The sequence below is a fragment of the Arvicanthis niloticus genome, chromosome 26 (assembly GCF_011762505.2).
Source record: "Arvicanthis niloticus isolate mArvNil1 chromosome 26, mArvNil1.pat.X, whole genome shotgun sequence".
NCBI classification, from domain to species: Eukaryota; Metazoa; Chordata; class Mammalia; order Rodentia; family Muridae; genus Arvicanthis; species Arvicanthis niloticus.
Window position 1 is genome coordinate 37,742,701 of NC_133434.1, and position 21,692 is coordinate 37,764,392.

At 45.7% G+C, this 21,692-nt stretch overlaps 1 protein-coding gene and 1 long non-coding RNA gene across 5 annotated transcripts; one reads left to right on the top strand and one right to left on the bottom strand.

The window, feature by feature from the left end:
• Positions 1–5,332: 5,332 nt before the first annotated feature.
• LOC143439424 (uncharacterized) lies at positions 5,333–7,733 on the bottom strand. Its single transcript, XR_013107669.1, has 2 exons — positions 7,409–7,733; positions 5,333–6,180 (listed from the first exon to the last, which is right to left on the bottom strand). It is a non-coding gene; the product is annotated as an uncharacterized LOC143439424 (long non-coding RNA).
• Positions 7,734–7,793: 60 nt separating this feature from the next.
• On the top strand, positions 7,794–21,606 carry Pdcd7 (programmed cell death 7). Of its 4 annotated transcripts, none has more exons than XR_013107668.1 (5): positions 7,794–8,633; positions 16,817–16,955; positions 18,181–18,417; positions 18,664–19,520; positions 20,583–21,606. XR_013107668.1 is itself a non-coding variant. In XM_076925803.1 (5 exons), exons 1-5 carry the CDS (start codon positions 7,794–7,796, stop codon positions 19,363–19,365), a joined length of 1,326 nt encoding a protein of 441 aa, XP_076781918.1. In that variant the 3' UTR covers positions 19,366–21,606. The 4 variants fall into 4 exon arrangements, 3 of the variants coding, with proteins under 3 accessions (XP_076781918.1, XP_076781917.1, XP_076781916.1); XM_076925803.1 differs by having other exon boundaries at positions 18,664–18,751; positions 19,344–21,606; XM_076925802.1 differs by having other exon boundaries at positions 18,664–18,751.
• The last annotated feature ends 86 nt before the right edge of the window (positions 21,607–21,692 follow it).

Genomic DNA, 21,692 nt, shown 5'->3' on the forward strand with positions numbered 1-21,692 from the left:
ACAGATGGTTGTGAGCCACCGTGTGGTTGCTGGGATTTGAACTCAGGACCTCTGGAAGAGCAGTCAGTGCTCTTAACCACTGAGCCATCTCTCCAGCTCGGAATTTTGTTCTTTTACATCATCAGTTACTGCTGTTTCACCTAAGGAAAAAACACCACGGAGTGTCATTTCTTTCTCCTGTTCCTGCCACGTCTTGCTGCAAATGTTAACCCTCCAGGATCCTTGGGGTCTCTGGGACTGAGACTCAGCCCCTTCACATGGGGATGTGGGGGTCTAGTGTGGGAATTGTAGCAGCTGGCACTTGATGGGGGAGGGGCTGGGAACCAGGAAGAAAGGGAATCGGTCAAAGTCATTCCCTGCTTGGCTTCTCTCTGTGCAGTGGCAACAGTGGCAAGAACAGGTGACTCCACTTTGGGGAAAAAAAATCCCTCTTAAGATGCCCATTTGACATCCCACTCATCAGCTGAAAACACTGAACTCGAACCCCTGTTGGGGGCCGACTTTTAGCAGAAAGCGGCTATCAGCTTTGCAGCCATCTTGAGCCATATATCCTGACATGAGACTTGGATTACAATAGCCTACAACAGCTGAGCACACTCTGATAATCTTGGTTTAGATACCTTGGGTGTGTGAGATTAAAGGTGCGTGAGATTAAAGGTGCGTGAGATTATAGAGATCAGAGTTAGAGACAAGACCTAAGGGCATGATTAAAGGTGTGACCAAAAGGCATGGCTTAGAAGTGAGACATATAAAAGGCAGAGGCAGATGGGAGAGAATCAGACACTTTTAGGAGACACTTAGAGGAAGAGAGACTGAAGAATAAACGGGATTGAATTACACTCTGTCTGGTCTCCATTCTTCAAGTCCGTCCTCACTCTCGCTCTTGCTGAACCCCGACCCTCGGACTGAAGCGGCAGCTTGGACCGGGATACAGTGGCCACCCAACACGGGGCAGGCCAGGCCTCAACATTTTGCTCGGGCTGCAACATTTTTTGGCCACCAGAACGTGGGGCTAGTGCGGTTCCCAACAAACCCCACCCTCTGTGACTCTACCTTCTTCATCAGTCTTTAAAATGAACAGTCCCTGTTACCAAAACTGAAACACTCCACATATCACCTGGAAGTCTTTAATCCTTTTGTTAGTGTCTCCGAGGTTCTCTGCATCTTACCTTGTGAGTCACTGTAATAGCAGCTAAGCACTGGTTAGGAGTCCTTTAGTACCTCCCAAGTTTACCGGCATCTTTGTAGCTACACCATAGTTTTACTAAGGTAAAAATAAAAAATCAAGCTTCATTTGTTTATTTCAGCCAGCAGGAACTGTAGTGCTTCATATATTTAGTTGTCCCTATGCTTAAAAAAAAAGCTCAGTGTATGTATGTATGTGTGTATGCATGCATGCATATGCCTTGATTTCCCAAAAACTTTTAAAGAGTTCTTAAGTGCTTTAACCTCCCTTCTAGCCTACTACCCACCAGAGGTAGTAGAAAAGGTTATTAGGATATGGGGGAAGTGGACCTGCTTAGAAATTGTTATTTGGAGTAAATCTGATCTCCCTTGTCAGGGAATCAGAGTTCCGTTCACAGGAATGAACAGCAGCAGCTCGATCCGCATGCAGACACTTCAGGAATCCACCTGCAGTCCAGTTCAGCAGTGTCGGAATGGCAAACATGAATCAGCAGCGTTGGCACAACCTAGCAGAAGCAGCCAGACCTCAGCCAAATCAGCACAAGTCTGCGACCAAGACCGCCAGGGAGGCTAGCAGTTCCTCTCTCAGTGAAGATCAGCAAAGACGAAGATGTGAGACCAAGAAGTGTCGCAAAGCTAGCTGTGCAAGCCTCCCGTCACTGTCCACTGAGTCCTATTTACTCTCTCTCCAAACACCAAGTGTCTTCCCTCGGCTCTTGCCTCACCATGTGAGTCTGTCTTAGAGTATCAGTATCTGTCTTAGACTCCACGAGTCTGTATCAGCTGACATCACTGCCAGTCAGCCTGAGTCTGAGGAAGAGGCAAGAAGCCACCATAACACCACCAGAAGTTTTTTGGTGTGTTTCTCTCTATGGAATCACGATAAATAGGACTCAGCAGTGCATTGTAAGGCGAACCAATACACGCTTGTTGTTAGCAAAGAATCCTTCATCATGTGTCCTTTCACATGCTTTCTTTAGCAAAACATTCTTTCACCTGTGTCTGCTTAATGGAAACATTCCTTCACATCTGTGCTTTAGGAAAACACTCCTTCATGTGTCTGCTCCAACAACATCCAACACACCTGACTTTCCAAATAAACCAGAAATGTGTGTGTGTGTGTGTGTGTGCAAGTCATCTAGGTGGGGCTGAGAAACTAGTAACCATGATGACAGGACAACTGAGAAATAGTTGAGCAAGTGACAGGGCAAGACCACATTTTTGAGAAGAATGAGTATACATAGTGTTTTCCACATGACCCTGATTCACTTAGGTTGGGCTCCTCTGGAATTCTCTGCTATTTTTATGCTATATTTCCTTAGCAACCCCTCACTCCCCTGGTTTGTGGTTTTCTCCTTTAAAAAGCCCCTCAGCCAGCAGGTCTTTGTCAATTCGGCTCCTGCTTGAGCAATGAATTGACCGACCGTTGGCCAGCCAACTGTCCCTAATAAACCTCTGCTGATTGCATCCAGGTACAGTAGGTTTGGCCTCATACTAACTTTGGCAATATGTTCTAATCTTCTGTCTCATTCTGGCCACCCAATTAGACAACACTTTCAAACTTGGGAGCTTCCTTCTACAAACTAACTTTAACTTTATTGTTTGGGATTAAAGGTGTGTACTAAGGGTGTGTCCGTATTTCAGCCAGAGGGATTAAAGGGGTATGCTAAGGGCTGAGCCACAACACAACTAGAAACAGGGTTTTTCTGTTTGGTTGGTTTTTTTTTTTTTTTTTTTTTTTTTGCTTTTAGTAAATAAAACACTCTTGGGGTCACAGTGTGATCAAAGATCCTGCAATACTTTGTCAATTAGCAGGAATAGACCCAGCAGAAATTGTGATAACTTTTACTAATGCTGAAATTGCCTCATTAAGGGTAAAAAATGAACACTGGCAAAGAACTTGCAGTAATTTTTTTTTGTGGGGAGAGATTAACAAATATTTATAAATAGTTTATAAAAAGAACTAATTAGATTCTCCCTTGCATCATAAAAAGACACCAATTTCTGGACCCCCTACATTCTATATTGATACAGATGAATCAGGAAAGGCAGGTTATAAGTCAAGAAAAGTAAGTAAAGTGCCTTAGAGCTGCATGCCATTCTTACAGTATTATTAGATTTTCCTGTATCTCTTAATATAGTTACTCTCACTATGCAAAAAGAGTTGTTTTGCATATTGAAAACACTGAATTTATCCCAGATGGTTCAGAATTAACTTTTGCTATTTATTCAACTACAAGTAATCAGAAATAGAAATCACCCACTGTATATGACTGTGGAGAGCTTTTGGAGCCGCCTTGTAGGAATTTGGCAGGAATTTGACACTGGGACAGTACACTCAGTAGGCTCAGGCAAGAATATTTACATTTGGGATAAATGCAAAGCTCAGCTGAGCAGTGTGGCTTTCCTTCTGTCTTGGCCATCCTGATAAACCCTAGAAACAGTGCTTATGGGACTTTATTGCCTTGTTTGTTCCTTGACTATATTTATTGCCTAGAACTGACCTTATTATTTTCATGTACTTAAAATGGTATAAAAGCTGACTGGGAAAGAATAAACCCACTTCAGCCTCAGAACAGGATGGGGTCACGCTACAGTGCTAATTGTCTTTTTTCTTTTTAATCCTTGTTCCCTCCCTGGAGAACTGGTTGACTGACTGAGCTGGCTTGATCATAGGACAGGAATCAGATCCCATATGGGTCTACCAGACCCTCTAACACAAGGTAATGATGAAATTAATCGGCTATTAATAAGAAGTGTGGTAGAAACTCAGAATTTCATAAGAAACACCATGTTAATAGCAAATATTTGAAGACAGATTTTTCTATCACTTGGCAGCAATTTTTGTAAATTGTAAGGACATGTCCTACTTGCTCTTCATATCACCAAACTCTATTACTTGCAGGAAGTAACCCAAAGAAATGAAATTTGGCAAGTGGATGTGTTTCATTTTGCAGAGTTTGGAAATTAAAGTATGTGTACCGTAGATATTCAGGATTTCAATGGGCAACTGCTTTTAAGTTCTAAAAGTGCTGATTCTGTAATTACATGTTTATTAGAAGTTATGGCCATTATGGGGACACCTGTAGAAATTAAGACTGGCAGTGCTCCAGCACATGTCTCTAGTAAAATGAAACCGTTTCTTGCATATTACAGGTGTTATGGTTGGTATATGCTCGGCCCAGGGAATGGCACTGTTAGAAGGTGTGACCCTATTGGAGTGGGTGTGTCACTGTGGGTGTGGGCTTTAAGACCCTCATCCTAGCTGCCTGGAAGCCAGTATTTCTGCTAGCAGCCTTCAGATGAAGATACAGAACTTTCAGCTCCTCCTGAACCATGCCTCCCTGGATGCTGCCATGTTCCTGCCTTGGCGATAATGGACTAAACCTCTCAGCCTATAAGCCAGCCCCAATTAAATGTTGTCCTTAGGGCTGGAGAGATGGCTCAGCGGTTAAGAGCACTGACTGCTCTTCCAGAGGTCCTGAGTTCAATTTTCAGCAACCACGTGGTGGCTCACACCCATCTGTAATGGGATCTGATGCCCTCTTCTGGTGTGTCTGAAGATGGTGACAGTGTACTCACATACATAAAATAAATGAATAAATCTAAAAGAAAAAAAGAGAAGAGTCTATTTTAAAAAAAATGTTGTCCTTGTAAGAGTTGCCTTGGTCATGGTGTCTGTTCACAGCAGTAAAACCCTGACTAATACACAGGTATGCTATACACTCCTACAGGACAAGCAATTATAGAAAGATCTAATCACACTGCAGGGAAGAGGATTTGTCTGTTTTCACAGGGGAAGACAAAGCTGTGGACATCACCAAAATTGATAAAGATTAGATTTAAACAGGAGATGTCTCTTGCATAACGAGAGGCAATTGTTCCCAAATAGCTTGGCTTTCAGTCCAAACTAACATAAAGACTAACAAATGTCTTTCATTTGATCAAGCATAAAGACATGAAAAATAATATTTTTGAATGATAATTCACCAAAGGCACACTGGCCTTATAGGCATGAAATGATAACTGAGTTTTCTTAAACCAGGCATCTTAATTCCATGTTAGTATATTAGACTGTAGATTGCCCACGCCATTTTCGACATCAGCTTTTGCATTTTCTTTTTAAATAAAAAGGAGATTTGTAAGCTTATATTTTTCAAAACCTACTTTTAATAAGGGTTCTTAACTGCTTTAGCCTCTCTTCTAGCCCACCACCCACCAGAGGTAGTGGAAAGGAAAGGTGAACAGGGCAAAGGAGGATGTGGGGCTGTTTAGAAACAGTTCTTTGGAACGAATCCAGTCTGCGTTGTCAGGATGTCAGCAGTTCAGTTCACATGATTCAGCAGCGGCAGCTCGATCCACTCGCAAACACCATTTATGGATTAGCAACAGCAGTTTGATCCAGAAGAAACCATGAGGCTCTGCCAATTGGCCCAAGTCTGCAGAAGAGGCAGGAAGCTTCCCGAACTCCACCAGAAGCTCGTTGGTGGTGTTTCTTTTTATATAGTCCCAACAAATGAACAGCAGCAAAGAATGACAAGGTGAACCAACCCCAGGCAGCGACTGACAGAGTGTCAAGGTTACGAAGACAGCCCAGGATGGATCGGAGTCAGTGACAAGAACCTGATTGTCTGTTCAACTATATCTTCTCTCTTGCTCTTTAGCGTGGAGAGCTACCATCTGCAGAGATTTCAGTACTGCCCAGAAGAGATCCTGAGACTATGGGTGGACCCTGTCATCGTCACCTTTATTGACGGCTCTTTGGAGGTGTACGCATGGGAGGGGAGAAGCCTGCCTCTCAGGAGTTGTTATCAGCTGCCAAACAGGAGATGTCAGACAGAGCAATGCATTTATAACAAAACATTATGTGACGATGTGAGCATAATTCAAATGACAAATGGTCCCACCCACAGCTATCTGATGGCGTATACTTTGAACATCTGTTCTTGAAAACTGAGTAGGTTGTGTGGCTTCTTCCTCAACGATAATAAAAGTCTATTTGCAAGCCAAAAGAGAGAGAGAGAGAGAGAGAGAGAGAGAGAGAGAGATTTAAAGTATTTCAAGTAAATTCAAAGAGTTACTATAGTTCAAACTTTGTTTTCTAAATCTCAAAGAGCAGGTGTGTTTGACGATAAGATTTGAGCAGGGCAATTAATCAATTAATCACAGCAGAAGCAAGTGGACTCTGTAAGTTGTTTTTTAAATTCTAGATTTACAGTGAACACGGTGGCAGTGGTACCTGCCTTTAATGCCGCCCCCTCCCCCAAAATGATCAAACAGAAGTATAAATTCATATTATGGGATCCTGTCAGGAATAATACTAACAAAACCTGGATAGATACACAAATCTCCAGTTTGGATAACACACCACACACACCCTTTTAGCCTCCTTGTGAGTGCACTTGTGAGTTAGTGGACACACACATGCACACGCACGTGGATTAGTGGTGGCTGAGATTTCAGAAGGTGGATTAATGGATAAAAATGGTGTGGTTCTAAAAGGAAAAATGCACTGCAGCTTTATAAGAAGTTGCAGGACACAGGACACACAGGCTCCTTTGTATTGTTTCTTACAGCTGAATATAGATCTTAAATTTATACCAAAGAATTCTAACTTTTTAAACTAATATTCTGGAAGGATTTCCTTTAAAATTCTGGTTTATAGCCATCGGTTTTTAATTTTTCTTAAAACATGACACCCTGGAGGCGGGCAGGGGTGGCTGATGCCTTGACTGTTAGCACTAGGGAGGCAGAGGCAGGCAGATCTCTTTGGGTTTGAGGCCAGCCAGGTCTAGGGAACCAGTTCCAGAACAGCCAGAAAATTAAAACAAACAAAAGATATAACATCTGGACACTGTAACACCCATGTCTCCAAGGCCACCTGCCTTCTCTTAGGCTGTGTCTTTAGTCACTCTAGAACGTTCAAAAAACGTCAAGACTTCTGAATTCAAGACTGAATCGGAGAGGCCAAACCTACTTCATCTTGGGACCGGCCTCCATCTTAAAGAAAAGGAAAAAAAAAAAGAAAAAGAAAAAAGCCTGAGAACCTGACCTGCTGCAGAACTCAGGCTGAACCGACATAAGAAAGGACCTCACGGCTTGTCCTTGGCCACACTTCCTCCCTAGCTACTTCCTAGCAAGTTAATCAAAGATGAGTCTGATGGTTTCAGATGTGCTTTCAAACTGTTTGTGATCAAACACGGTCTTGCTTCAGAGGACTCACCTGTGGGCTACGGCCATTCTATCAGATGCTTGCAGACTGGACACCTCCTCCCTCGCTCCTGTTTTCCTGTAAATACCTGTCTTGCTGAGGGTTCGGGGCTGCTCCGCCTGCCCTTCCGGTCCCGCCGTGTCAGGGTTGGTTTGGAGGAGAGCCCAAGCGCGAGCTTGTAATAAAGGCAACCGTAAAGCTACCACAGCGGAGACGCCTCCTTGCTGTTCTTGAGGGGCTCACGCTTCCTGGTACAACAAAACAGTCCGGCAGCACGCCTCGGTTCCCGGAAGTGAGCAAAGCGCCGGTCGCGCGTTACACACGTCACTTCCGCCAGGAACCCGGATAAAGAAGTACACAGGTCCCTGTCACCGCTCGCAGCCGCTGCACTGCAGACATGGCTCTGCCACCCTTTTTCGCCCAGAGCCGTCAGGGACCGCCGCCGCCGCAGCCGCCGCCTTCCGCTCCGTTCGGATGTCCGCCCCCGCCGCTGCCCTCTCCGCCTTTCCCGCCGCCTCTTTCCCAGCGACCCGGGCCCTTCCCGGGGGCGTCCGCCCCCTTCCTCCAGCCTCCGCTGGCTCTGCAGCCCCGCGTGCCAGCCGAGGCCTCCCGCGGCGGCTTCTTCCCGGTGCCCCCGCCGCCGCCGCCGCAGTGCCGGCCCTTCCCGGGGCCCGACGCCGTCGAGCGTCCACGGCCGCCGCCTCCAGGCCCGGGGCCGCCCTGGAGCCCGCGCTGGGCCGAGGCGCCGCCGCCGCCCGACGTGCTCGGAGACGCGGCCCTGCAGCGCCTGCGGGATCGGCAGTGGCTGGAGGCGGTGTTCGGGAACCCCCGGCGGCCGGGCGGCCTCCGGACCCCGCGAACACCCGCCGGGCCCAGCCTGGGCGAGGTACGCGCGCGGTTGCGTGCCGCTCTGCGTCTGGTGCGGCGGCTACGCAGCCTGGGGCAGTCCCTGCGCGAGGCCGAGGCCGACGGAGCGGCCTGGGCCGCCCTGCACGCTCAGGCGGCGCCACTGCAGGCGGAGCTAGCGGAGCGGCTGCAGCCGCTGACCCAGGCGGCCTATGTGGGCGAGGCGCGACGGAGGCTGGAGAGGGTCCGGCGCCGCCGGCTGCGGCTTCGTGAGAGGGCCCGGGAACGTGAGGCTGAGCGGGAGGCGGAGGCCGCGCAGGCCACGGAACGGGAGCAGGAGATTGACCGCTGGAGGGTGAAGTGCGTGCAGGAGGTGGAGGAAAAGAAGCGGGTGAGGACCGCCATGCGTTCGGTGGTGACTGGAACCCGAATCTGTGTGCCAGTTAGCTTGGAGGCTTGTCCGTGAAAGCTAATCCTTATCCTTGCCACCTCTTTGCTCTGTGTTCCGTGTTTATGATGTGTGGCGCGTAAAACTTGGACTATAAAGTCCCATAGACACACCACAGATTCACACTGGACAGGCCTCCTGTTTTCTGCTTCAAAGTTGGATCTGATGGTGCAGTACTAACCGGTCTTCCTATTTGGACCACACCTAGAGACCTTTATAACCTAATTGGCTGATGGTGTTGATAATAGTTCTCACCGGGATTCGTTTGCTTATTAGTTTGATACTATGAATCCCAGTGTGTCGCGTGGTGTGGGTCCGTCTGGTTCAGGTGTTTCCAGGTTCTCGACCTTTTATCCAGATGATTGAATCAAGGGCTCGCACAAAATTTCGAAAATAGCAAGAAAACCTTATCAAAAGCAATGCAGTAGCAAGAGCAGGTTAGAAAGGAAAACACTGTCAACAGATTGGCAGCCACAAGGCCCGTGCGATAGATACTCCGGTTATTTTTGGAGTGTGCATAACCCAATCCCTTGGCCTCCCAGGTTGCTATGCTATTCTGTATATGCCTTCCTCACCCCAGTTCAGCACTCACATCTATAGTAGACACTAAACTAGTGTCCTACACACAATCCTGAGGAATTCATTACCCTAATTTTACAGATTGAGACTTAAAGCAGTTAACTTGACGTAGTCATACAAGTTTGTGAACAGTATTACTTCAGATTGAATCCCAAGTTGTCTGATTTCAAATTCAAATCTTATCTGTCTCATGTACTTCAGTAGAACCTGGGAGAAAGTAGGATTTGCCAAGTGTTGGTTAAAGACATTCTCATTTCCTTTGAAGGGTGTTTGTTATTGTTGAATCAGATTTATTCATTGTGGTTTTTGTGATTGTTTTGCCTGTATGTTTGTATATGCACCATATATGTGCCTGCTGCCTATGGGGTTAGAAGAGGATGTGGGGACATTGGATCCCCCCAGAACTAGAGTTACAGATGGTGGTGAACCACTGTATGGGTACTGGAAAGTGAACCCTGGTCCTTCGTAAGAGTTACAAGTGCTCTTAACTGCAGAGCCATTGCTCCAGCCCCACTGTGGCTTTGTGTGTGTGTCTATGTATGTATGCTAGTTTTTGAAAATATAATTACATAATTCCCCCCCCCCCACCCATTCCCTTTCTTCCCTCCAGCCTCTCAGTGCATCTCCCTTGTTCTCTCTTAAAGTCATGGCCCTTTTTTCATTCCTTATTGTTACAGATAAACATAAATACAACCTGACTAGTACATTTAATGTTACTTGTATGTCTAGGATTTCAGGGCTGTCCACTGATAATGAATTGAGCTGCTTGTCCCTGGGGAACACAGTTTCTCTTGCTCTTAGCATTTCCCCGTTGCCTGTAGTTGTCGAGGGCCGAGGGTCTGGAGCTTCTGCCCTTCTGTGTTAGCATGTCTGCTGGTGTTGTTCAGCTCTTGCTGAGGCACTGCTAAGGGTTCGTTTGCCCCTCTGTATAGTTAGCCAACACTTGTCTTAGTTAGGGTTTCTAGTGCTGTGATGAAATTCCATGAGCAAAAGCAACTTGAAGTTAAAGGGTTCATCTCACGTCCACATTCCAGTGTTTTATTAAAGCCAGTCAGGACAGGAACCTGGAGGCAGGAGCTGATGCAGAGGCAGTGGAGACATGTTGCTTGCCCGCTTGCTCTCCATGGCTTGCTCAGGTGCTTTCATATATACCTAGGACCACCTGCCCAAGGGTAGCCGTCCCACATCAGTCATTAATTAAGAAAATACACCACAGGCTTGCCCAGTGGCCTGGCTGGTGGTGGTGCAGGGGCTTCTCAGCTTCTCAGCTGAGGTTCCCTCTTCCCAAAGGACTCTAGCTTGTGTTAAGTTGACATAAAACCAGCCAACACAATCTCCCTTTTCCCGATGTCTACCAATGCCCTAGAGCCCAATATAATATTGCTGCAGTGTATTGATAGTGAGGTTTAGCGCTGTACCCTTAGGAATGTCAGCACAAGGAAGCAGTACTTTAGTCTGAGAATTTTTGAGTCACTTGAGCAAACATTTAGTAAGGGTCCATTAGGTGTCAGGTCTAGTGTCTGATAGCAGGGATTGAGAGAGTAAAGTATATCTCTTATCTCTGATTGCTTAGAGCCTTGTAAGGAATCATGTCAGCACAGCATGGTGTATGTTAAGTTTTCAACTGAAGATAGTATAGGAGCCCAGGGGTAGCCACCCAGCTCACTGGAGGAAGGCTTCCCAGGCAATGACATCCGAACTGAGCCTTAACAGCAGTGCTAAAGCCAAGTGAAGCAACAGATAGGACCAGCCAAGGGCGGTTCCCTGGCAGAAGGCTGAGGGGCACAGTCATTGGCTGTAATGGTGGAATTGCAGGCACTTATATAAGACAGATGAGAGAGAGGACTAGGCAAGCGGATGAGGATATGGAAGGCAGATCCCAGGAAGATTGGCCTCCCGTGTGAGACAGATGGTTGTGTGGAAGCCATCTTTGGGAGCAGTGAAGGACAAACTTAAGAGTGTTACTCTGAGGTATCGTAGACTCCTAGGCACTGCCAGTCCCATTCCTTATCCTCCTTGGGAACCTGATCTTTCAGGTCTGTTAATCTGTATTTTTAGAGTCCCAGCTTGACAGGGTAAATTAGATTCTGGCATTCACTGGACCACACCTCAGGGAACACTGAGAAGCAAGAGCTCAGTCCAGATGTGGAAGGTGCTGAGAGGACAGGGTCCCCTTAAAGAAGGTTAATTGGGAGCTGGGTGGGTGGCTCACATCTGTGACCCCAGCACTCAGGAGGCTGAGGCAGGTGGAGTGCTGCAGTTTGAAGCCTGCCTGGCCTACAGAGTGAGACCATTTCTCAGAAATAAATAAAACAAAATTAAAAAGAGGGAGCCGTCTGTATGATCAGCTGGGAGAGGTAGCTCACAGCTTTGGGAGGCCAAAGTAAGATATCTCTCCTTTAGTCCAATACAAGGCTCTTTCTCTTACATTCATAAAATATACAGGGAAAACAATTACAAAAACTATCAGGTAAAATTACATTCACAATATCCAGTTCCTTTGTATTTAGCAATCTTGGAGAAAGCGCTCTACTGTCTATCCTGTCTCGGTGAGTTCAAAGTTCCGTACTTAAACCACTTTCTGTCATACCTTGCATTTAGCAGCATAAAAGTCTTTTTAGACCTTAAAACATTTTATTGAATCCTAAACAACTTAAGCTTAGGTATGAGACTATAACTGTCTAGTCTTCAACCCCATGAGAGGCCTGAGAAGGAATAGAAATTACCTGAGTAAATAGGAAATTGACATTTGGAAGCAAGCAGCCTCCAAAGCTATAGCAATGACAGACACAGTTGGCCGCCCGGACAGACACCCAAGGTTCTGCTGTAACATGGGAGCATCCATCTTTGGTCTTCTGGCCCAGTATGAGACAGGCTTTTCTGTGAAGCAGGAATTATGAAGGGTTTGCCTACCTTGTCCTTGCAAAGTCTGGCACCTTCCATGATCTGCTTGCCACAGCTTGGACAGCCTGCTGTTAAGACAGTTAAGGCAGTTAACACAAAGGCACTTTCCTGCCCGTGGCTAGCTTGCCAGATTTGAAGCAAACCCCATATGAAGGCTCTTTGATGGTCATTGTTTTCTTTGAGGTAGAGTGGGGGTGCTGCCAGGAAGAGTCATGTCTCACTGTCACAGAAAGCTTTTAATAATAAAACATCTTAAATGCCATATTCTGTAGATCTCTGAGGTCTTTGGAGGCCATCTATCTGTAGGATATCTGAATAGGAAATGTTGCTTGTTTCTAGCTAGTTACTATCTGCTCAACTTTGAAAACATCTCTAGGATGCTAAAGAAAGCTTATTTCTGTAATAAACTAAACTAGCACTTAACATGACTATGTTTGATTGACTACTAGGTTATATTTCTTAATTATCCTAAACAGTTTGCAATAACAGCTTACAAAGGACTAGCACTTTACATTGCATTCAGATAAGTTGTATAGATACAACATCTTCAAAAAGCTGAAACACACACACACATATATATAGTATTTGTAGCAAAAATAACCTTAAATTTGTATCAGTATACAAAATCCAAACCAAATATAAAGTATTTGTCTTGTTAATAGATTCAGTACTCTACGTTTTTATCCTCACATCCTATGTACTCCCTCTTTCTTTTCACCCCTTCTCCCTACCTCTTCCTGTAACACTAGATAGGAGAGAAAGGATAGAGGAGAGAAAGAGAAAGACATCTCTGAATCTAACTAACTTTGTTTCCTCCCTGACTCAGAGCGGTAACGACCTGTGACATCTTAAAGGACAGTAGACCCCCGTGGCCCAGGCGACAGTCCAACCCACCCATCCCACTTTTGGGAACGTGGTATTCCCTTAAAAGTGCTTCCTGATGTCTTGGGGCAGTGTTTTCTTCTGGGGGCCCTAAGAAAATTGGGATATTGGCCAAGTCCTAAGAAAGCTAGTGGTAACGTTTGTTGTCCAGTCCTGTGTGATGGGAAAGTGCAGGGCTTAACTAAAGTCCTGACAGGATTATCGTAGCTGTTTTGAAATTGTTTGTGGTGTAGATATTTGAGGAAACAGCTACTGAAGCTTCTGTGAGGTTGGATCACCTGGGCTGCTTGTCTTTGGTGTCTGGTCCTTTTGCTCTGTAAACATATGAACTTTTAAAAGTAACATACATTTCTGTTTTAACACATGTAAGGAATGTGAAGTGTGCACAACTCAGCTAAAGATGATTCTCTGCTCTTTGAGCAGGAGAAAGTGACCAAAACAGCTCAGTCAGTCAATGGGCTCTCCAGGGAGAGAGTGAGGATTGAAGAAAAAAAAAAAAAAGACAATTAGACAACACTATAACGTGACTCCAGCTAGTTCTGAGCCTGAAGTAGATTTATTTCTTCCCAGTTTGCTTTTATACCATTTTAATTACATGCATATAATAAGGTCAGTTCTAGGTTAAGGAACAAACAAGGCAATAGACAAAGTCCTGTGATCACTGTTTCTAGGGGCTCACCAGGATGGCCAAGACATCTAAGCCCCCAAATCAGATTCCTGCCTGAGCTTACTTCTGTGTCCTGCCCCAATGTCAAATTCCTGCCAAGTTTCTAGAAGTGGCCCCAAAAGCTCTCCACAAGAAAGGTATCTATCAGCTTATAAGTCCTTTTGGACTGTATAGCCAAACTGTAATACAAATTTCCATCCATGTGGGCTGGAGAGATGGCTCACGGGTTAAGAGCACTGACTGCTCTTCCAGACGTCCTGAGTTCAATTCCCAGCAACCACATGGTGGCTCACAACCATCTGTAATGGGATCGTGTATTCATATAAAAAAAAAATAAATCTTTCAAAAAACTTTCTATCCATGCATGCCATATGAAAGGGATGACATGTAATAATTCCTGAGGGCTCTAGCCAACAAGATTTATTGGCCGTGTAGAGGTATTTCTCAGCCAGTCTCAGAGCTGTTCCCTTGTAGAGGGATCAGTATTACCACCTGCTTTGTTCTTCTTAGTTTCTTTCTTCATGTCTGCAGCAAGAATTTTCAGGAGGTCTCCCCCAGTCAAATCTGATCTGTATTAGTTTTGATAGAATCCATAGCTTTTCATCTGCTGTAGAAACAAAGACAAAACCTCTTCCCTAATGCAACACACTTCCGTTCTGAGGTCATCACATATATAGGCTGGGGCTAATTCCGCCGTCCTTTCTGAAATCCAGCGCTTTTCAGCAGCCGTGCTGTGTGTCTCATCGACATTTAAATTTTTTAAATTCAATAGAAGCATCATTTAATCTGTCTCTGGAAGATCCCGTATCTTCTGTTTTATGAGCATCTCCTTTAAAGCATGGCTAGATCCTTTTAGGATTGTAGGATATATCTGTAAAATGTTTTATGCCATAATGTCTAAAAAAGTGTTACTTTCGAGTGTGTACATACATTGTACATATGTTGGGGCATCATCAGCTTCAGTCTGCAAACATGTCTCCAAAATAGCCATCATTTCTAATAAATGCACAATCTCAGAATCATCCTCAGAATTCAGGGCAAAAACCCATCGGAATTGTGAATGTGTATCAGTTGTATTATATATCAATACATGTACATATTTTAAGTTTTCAAACTCTACAGAATGAAACACATATTGTATGACATTGCTCTAAGGTGGCTTCAAACAGAATCTGTACTCTTAATTCAGAATATCGAGTCTCTGTGAGTCGCCATTCTAATTCTTCAAGCTTTGGTGGATTTTTCTCATCTTGAATCCTCTGATCTCTGTCCTGTGGCCTGTAGCCTAGTGTCTGTCCCGTCTTTCAGTCCTTATCCAAGTCTGCTTTATTCTGGTCTTTCTTTAAGAGCACATATAAAATTACAACCATCTCTGAACATAAGATTATTTATTTGTATGCTGATAATGGAGACAGAACCACGTGGGCTCCAGATGCCCTCTTGTCACTGTGCTTTCCATTTTTTAGCACAGAAAATATTTTCTTTTTAATCTCTAACTCCTTCCTTCTGAAACTTCATTTTATTATTTTCAAACTTTTGTCTATGCTTGTCTGTGCCCAGTTTCTTTTCTTTCTTCCTTCAGCACTTAAGCACAGTTTCAAACATACCTGACCAGAGCTCGTCTGTGTTTTGGATTTCAGCTTCTCTGTTTGGGCCTGGCTTCTGCACACCTACCTGTAAGGTTTCTCTGACCCTTCTTAAAGGGTAACGACTGACCCCACCGGAAGGGGTGGTCCCTCTGTGCTATGAGTCATTCACCACCGGAAGGGGCGGTCCCTTATGCTATGAGTCATTCACCAGATTTTCTGTCTGCTGCCTGACTCTGGCCCCAACATGGCATGGGTTCCTGTGGTCATCTTGGGCCCATGTGCCACCGTGGGCTGGACTGCTGTTTGCCAGCTCACACTAAGCCTGCCAAGCTTCCCTGTGGCTTCAGCTCCCCACCCCGACCCCCACAACTGTAGTCTTTAGGAAGTTCTTACCACCAGCAGGGCCTTCCTTGTCTCCCACTGAGAGCAACTGGAGGCTCTGGGGAGTCCTTGCCTTTGGGGCCCTACCCTGAGCCTCTGGTTCATATCTAGCAGCTGCTTTGATATGAAGGTAGGGTGAGGTGGATAGAGGAGTGTGTGCCTTAAAGGAGCCCAGGGCAGTAGTGGCACACGCCTTTAATCCCAGCGCTTGGGGGGCAGAGACAGGCCAGCCTGGTCTACAGAGTGAGTTCCAGGACAGCCAGGACTACACAGAGAAACCCTGTCTTGAAAAAAAAAAGAAAGAAAGAAAGTGGGGGTCTTAAAGGAGCCACCTGTTCCTGTGGGGTGCTAGTTCAGCCCTCCACCCACGACTTTCTTAACCCTTAAGCTTTGATTTCTAGCCCCGCGTTGGTTGCCAAATGTAAAGCTAGGGGCTTTTCTGTGTGCACCCTTGCCTTGAATAATGACGCAGAGACCTTTATAATTATTAAAAGCTTCAGGGCTGGGCTGGCTCCGATCTGTTCTAAGCTGCCTATGCTGACCTGGCCAACTTCCCAGCCAGGTGGCCCGTTACCTGCCACCTTGTTGTCACTTTGGCCTCCTTCAGACATGTCCCAGTGTGGCTTCTTGGGCCCCACCTGAGACCCTCTCCCTTTCTCTGGGCTCAGAAGTCCAGTCTTTTCCTCTCCTGCCGAGCTATAGGCTGTTGAGCTCATTACTGACCAATTAGAAGATGGTGTAGAACACATTATAAAATTCTGAGTTAGGAGATGCTTCATAATGACAGTGCCAGACTGCAGCCAGATCTGTAGGTTCAGAAATCAGCATTGGAAAACAGGGCACGAAAACATCCTCCAGCAAAGATCTGGGAGTTCAGTCAAGGCCAGCTTGGGCTACATAGAGGGGAGGTCTCTGCAACAAAGCAGCAGCACAGTTGAATAATTGATCAGCAAAAGGAAAGACGCCCATGGGCAGAGCCGCTGTAGCATGCTATGCCTCGGCAATTGATACATAAACTCAGTAGGCTGTGGTGTGCATGGTGATCCTCTGAAATCTTGCTTCCAGGGAGCTCTGACCTTTCAGGTGGTTCCTAACACAAGGCCTTGTGGGCTTTTCCCCTCCAGGAACAGGAACTCAAAGCAGCTGCTGATGGGGTCTTAGCTGAAGTAAGGAAAAAACAATCAGACACCAAAAGAATGGTGGACATTCTGCGTGCTTTAGAGAAACTGAGGAAGCTGAGGAAAGAAGCTGCAGCCAGGAAAGGTAAGGACGGCTCGAGTCCAGTGACTGACGGGTTTGGTTTCCACACGACGGCCTCCAGGGTAGTTCAGAATCCCGTGACCCCACCGTGGTTTTGTCCCAGCAGTTGTATGTAGGAGAAGATTACTATTTGCTGTTTGAAGCTCTTTATCTTATAGAGAACAAAGGAGAAGACCTCCCCCGTTTGTTTGTTTGTTTTATCGTGATTTCAGGATTCTAGCCTGGTCTGCTAAATGAACAGTAATGCCACTCTTACTGAGACAGAAACAGGATGAACAGTCTTGAGTTGATTGTTCGATTTTAAGGGAATCGTAGACTGTCCTACATAAGAGTTCATCCGGAAGGAGTTGGGGAAGTGGCTAAGTGTAAGAATACCTGCATTTGAATCTCCAGTGCTCGTACAAAGGTCAGATGTAGTTACATAGACCTGTCGTCCCAGTGCGGGGAGCAAAGGGGTGCTTGGACAGGAGGATGGGTGGGGCTTGCTGGGTGCTGGCTCAGCTCCAGGTTCAGTGAGAGATCCTGGTTCTTCTCTTTTTTCTTTTCGAGACAGGTCTTACTGGCTGACCTGGAACTCACTCTGTAGACTGGGCTGGCCTTGAACTTGTAGAGGTCTTCCTGCCTCTGTCTCTCTCCTGACTACTGAGAAACCTAATTGGTTTTTTCCCCCCCCCTCAGTGATTTATTATTTTTATTATATGTGAATTGGTGTTTTCCCTGCATGTATGTCTATGTTAGTGTTGAATCCTCTAGAACTGGAGTTACAAACAGTTCTGTGCTGCCATGTAGATCCTGGGAATTGAACCTGGATACTCTGGAAAAGCAGCCAATGTTCTTAACTGCTGAGCCATCTCTCCAGCACTGAGAGACCCTGTTTAGTGGGAGCCAAAAAGACAGACTTTTGAGAATGTCAAAGTAAGGGTCAATGAAGAAACCAAAATAGGTTGGAGAGAGAGAAGGAAAAAGCCTCCCAGAGGGGCTGCAGACCTTCTGCTCGCTCTGGAATGTGGCAGATGGTTGTCTTCTCTGAGAACTTAGGTAAACTCTGTGTGTCAGGTTCCTCCTCTGTGAAGGGAGTGACGATAGTTCTGCCCACAGCTGGTGTCGCGCTGTAGTGGACGTCTGTAAGCACATGCCAAGCACTGCATAGGTGTTTCCCTCGCTCTGCTCTGTACTGCCTAGGACTGTGAAGGCAAAGGGTCATCCATTCCTTTTTAATCTTCCACAGGGGTCTGTCCTCCTGCATCAGCAGATGAGACTTTTGAGCACCATCTTCAGCGGCTGAGAAAGCTCATTAAAAAGCGCTCTGAACTGTACGAAGCTGAAGAGAGAGCCCTCCGAGTTATGCTGGAAGGAGAACAGGAGGAAGAGAGGAGAAGAGAACTGGAAAAGAAGCAGAGAAAAGAGAAAGAGAAGCTTCTACTTCAGAAACGTGAAATTGAGTCCAAGTTATTCGGGGATCCAGGTAAGTTTATCTTTGCCAGTAGATACGAGGGAAGCTCTAAGTTGATCGTTGTGTTTACTGTGAGTAACCCCACTTAATCCAAAAGGAAGGCCTGACTACAAGTTGAGACTTAACTGCGTGGAGAAAGTCAGGGCTGCAGAGATGAGGTTGATCTCACTGTCATAGTCAGTGGCTCAGTCACCTTGCCTTGAGAGTGCACTCCTAACAGCAAGCAGACGTGCTGACATGTGTGCCTTCCTCTTCCAGATGGGTTCCCCCTCGCTCACCTCCTGCAGCCCTTCCGTCAGTATTACCTCCAGGCCGAGCAGTCCTTGCCTGCGCTCATTCAGATCAGGTCAGAAGGGCAGCTTCTGCTGTCCCTTTTTCTTGGGTGCGGGAAGCTCTTGATGAGGTGCTTTCTGTTGTTGAGGTCTGTTGCTGTATCTTTCTTAAAAGCTCCTTTTGAGCGCAGTGCTGTCGAGTTTCAAGGGTGCCACCTGTGTCTTTAAAGTCCTTACTAATTCTTGGAAGTCGTGTCCCCATTTGAACAGGTAAAGAAACTGAACTTAGCTCTGACTGCTTTGTAGACATGCCGTCCTTGAGTTCAGAGATTTTCTTGCCTCCACCTCATTGCTGGGATTCAAGGCATGTGCCACCATAGCTGGCCTTGTTTTCTTAGTTCTCTTTTAGGGCTGAGTCAACCCAGGAAAAGAAGCCTTTTTTCCTGGATAGTTGCCCATGGAGGCGAAGACCCATGCTGACCCCTGTGTGCCTACAAGTGTGAGCGTAGTGCTCTCCACTGAACTAGCCACTTAAGAGTTGGGTGATTCTCAGCTGTCTAGGCTGTGGCAACAGCTTCTTTTCCACATGTGGTCTTTTGAGAAGTCAATTATTGGATGTCCTAGGTGTGTAAACTTGATGCCTAGAAGCATTTCTTTGTTTTCTAGGCTCCAGCATCTTTGGACCTAGGGGTCTCAGAAAAATGACTTGAAATACTGGAGACTTCTTCCAACATTCCAGCAATTTCTGAATCTTGGGAAGGAATTTTCTGGCATCAAATTTATCTTTCAAGAAAAGTTTTAACATCATTGTACTAATTTTAGCCTTTAAACGTATTACTGATGGTAGGTAGGTTCTGTCAAGTTACTGTGAATACAGAGTCACAGAATACTGGACATTGCATTGCTCCTGAAGGAGACAGGGCCAGGTAGACAACTGAGCCTTTAGTCTCAGGGTTGTTTTGTTTTGTTTTTAAATGTGATTTGGGTATTTTGAATGTGTGTATGTGTATCATGCCTGGTGCTCATGGAAACAAGAAGACTTAGGTTCTCCGAACTGGAGTTACAGATAGTTGTGAGCTACCGTGAAGATGCTGGAAATCAAACCTAGGTCGTCTGTAAGAGTAGCCAGTATTTTTACTGCTGACCCACCACTCCAGCCTTTGTCTTGCCTTTGTTAGCCGATCAGTACCTTGTTCCATGTGTCAGCTTCAAGACGCCTGATTTCATTTATGCCATTGATATAAGCACTGCACCGGGGCCGACTGCGCTGTACTCTGAGGTTGTCCAGATGACACTGTCTTGAGTACAAGATACTTCACAACTCTCTCACACATAGTAGCATTAGCACTTTACCAGGACACTTGGGTGCCATTTAAAGAGTAAAGTCACCAGTGAAAAGCACAAAACCGAGCAAGGTGGCAGAGCAGACGGAAAGGATGCTGATTTGTACCACAGGAGCTGAGGAGGAGAAGGCAGAGCCTCCAGCTACGAGTGTGCATTTTGGTGACAGATTTTTTTTTCTCCTTTGCATTTTTGGTTTTCCATGAAAGTGCCACATGGGATAATTTAGATTTGCTAATATAGCCAAGCTTGGTGGCTCGTGCCTCTAGCCCTACACTTGGGAGGTGGAGGCAGGAAGATAAAGAGTTCAAGACCAGCCCCAGACCTGTCTCAGAGAGAGAAAGAGAAATTACAAATGTAAAATATGCAAATAATGGGGATCAATGTTTTTCCTTAAATGTGTACATTAATGTGACCCTTGGCCTACTTTCTATAAGCTCAGTTCTTTAGCAGGTTAGTGCAGCTATCATTTTGAAAACAGTATCCTAGATACGAAATTTAGTTTCTGAATATCTTGCTTGGAGAAAACCAGAAATAACCATGGTTCTGTAACTTCTTATTAAGGCATGACTGGGATCAGTACCTGGTTCCGTCTGATCATCCTAAAGGCAGCTCCATTCCCCAAGGATGGGTCCTTCCTCCGCTCCCCAGCAATGACATCTGGGCAACTGCCGTTCAGCTGCACTAAGACGCTCCAGGAGTGTGGTCCAGCGGGCAAGCACCACAGCTCTACATATGGAGATGCTGTTGTCTCACGCCGTAGTCTTCTGCACAACTTAAACTCTATGCGGCATTGTCCTGGCTGGAAAGCCTGCCTCCTTTGTTCTCTGCCCTGGGCCGGGTGCCTCTAGAGCCAGGAGATTCATGAGGTTCTTGTAGATGAGCTGAGGCTGTTAGCGTGGGCTGTGTCCTTGGTTCACTCAATCTGCCTCTGTTTTGAGGGGCTTGGTTCAGTGTGGCCTGCTCGTTTGCTGTGTTCGTTGTGTGTGGTGGGTAAGTTCAGGCAGCACTCTTGGTTACTTAGCAGCCACTCTTATCTTCCCAGGAGCACTGGTCAGAGTCTGACCTACAGCTCTGTTGTTCCCAGTTATGGTGCAGTGTAAGAGGCTGCTACCGAGGATGATGGGACAGCAGCTGCCAGGATCACTGATGGCTTAGAACGGTTGTCATGTGGAAAGCTTAGAAAACTTGAAGAGTTAGCAGAGACAGGTTGGCTTGTGCTCTGACAGACAGCGCCTGTTTTCCTCATGAAAGTGCCAGTGCAAACGTTCTGAGGGATCTGGTTGTATGGGACCTCCAAGAATAGAAACTTATTTCCCTGTGGGACCGTAATCTCAGTCACATGGTAGGGGTTGGTAGCTCAAGCTTCTAAAAACATCCATGTGGTAAAAGTTGGGAAAAGAGCAAATGTGAATGAAAATATAAAAATTTTATTTTTATATTCATTAATAAGTGCTGTTGTGCTTGGACATGATCAGTCATGTGACAGATCAGTCATGTGACATACTTTTTGTTTTGCTTTATTCTGGGTTTTGTTATTTAATTTCCTAAAAGCTGAATAAATACCATTTTTGCTTTTTTGTTTGAACCTTTGATTCTCTCTCAAATCATTTGACACATTTCACCTTCACATCATCAGCATTTCACTCCAAAGTTTAACTTTAATACACAGGT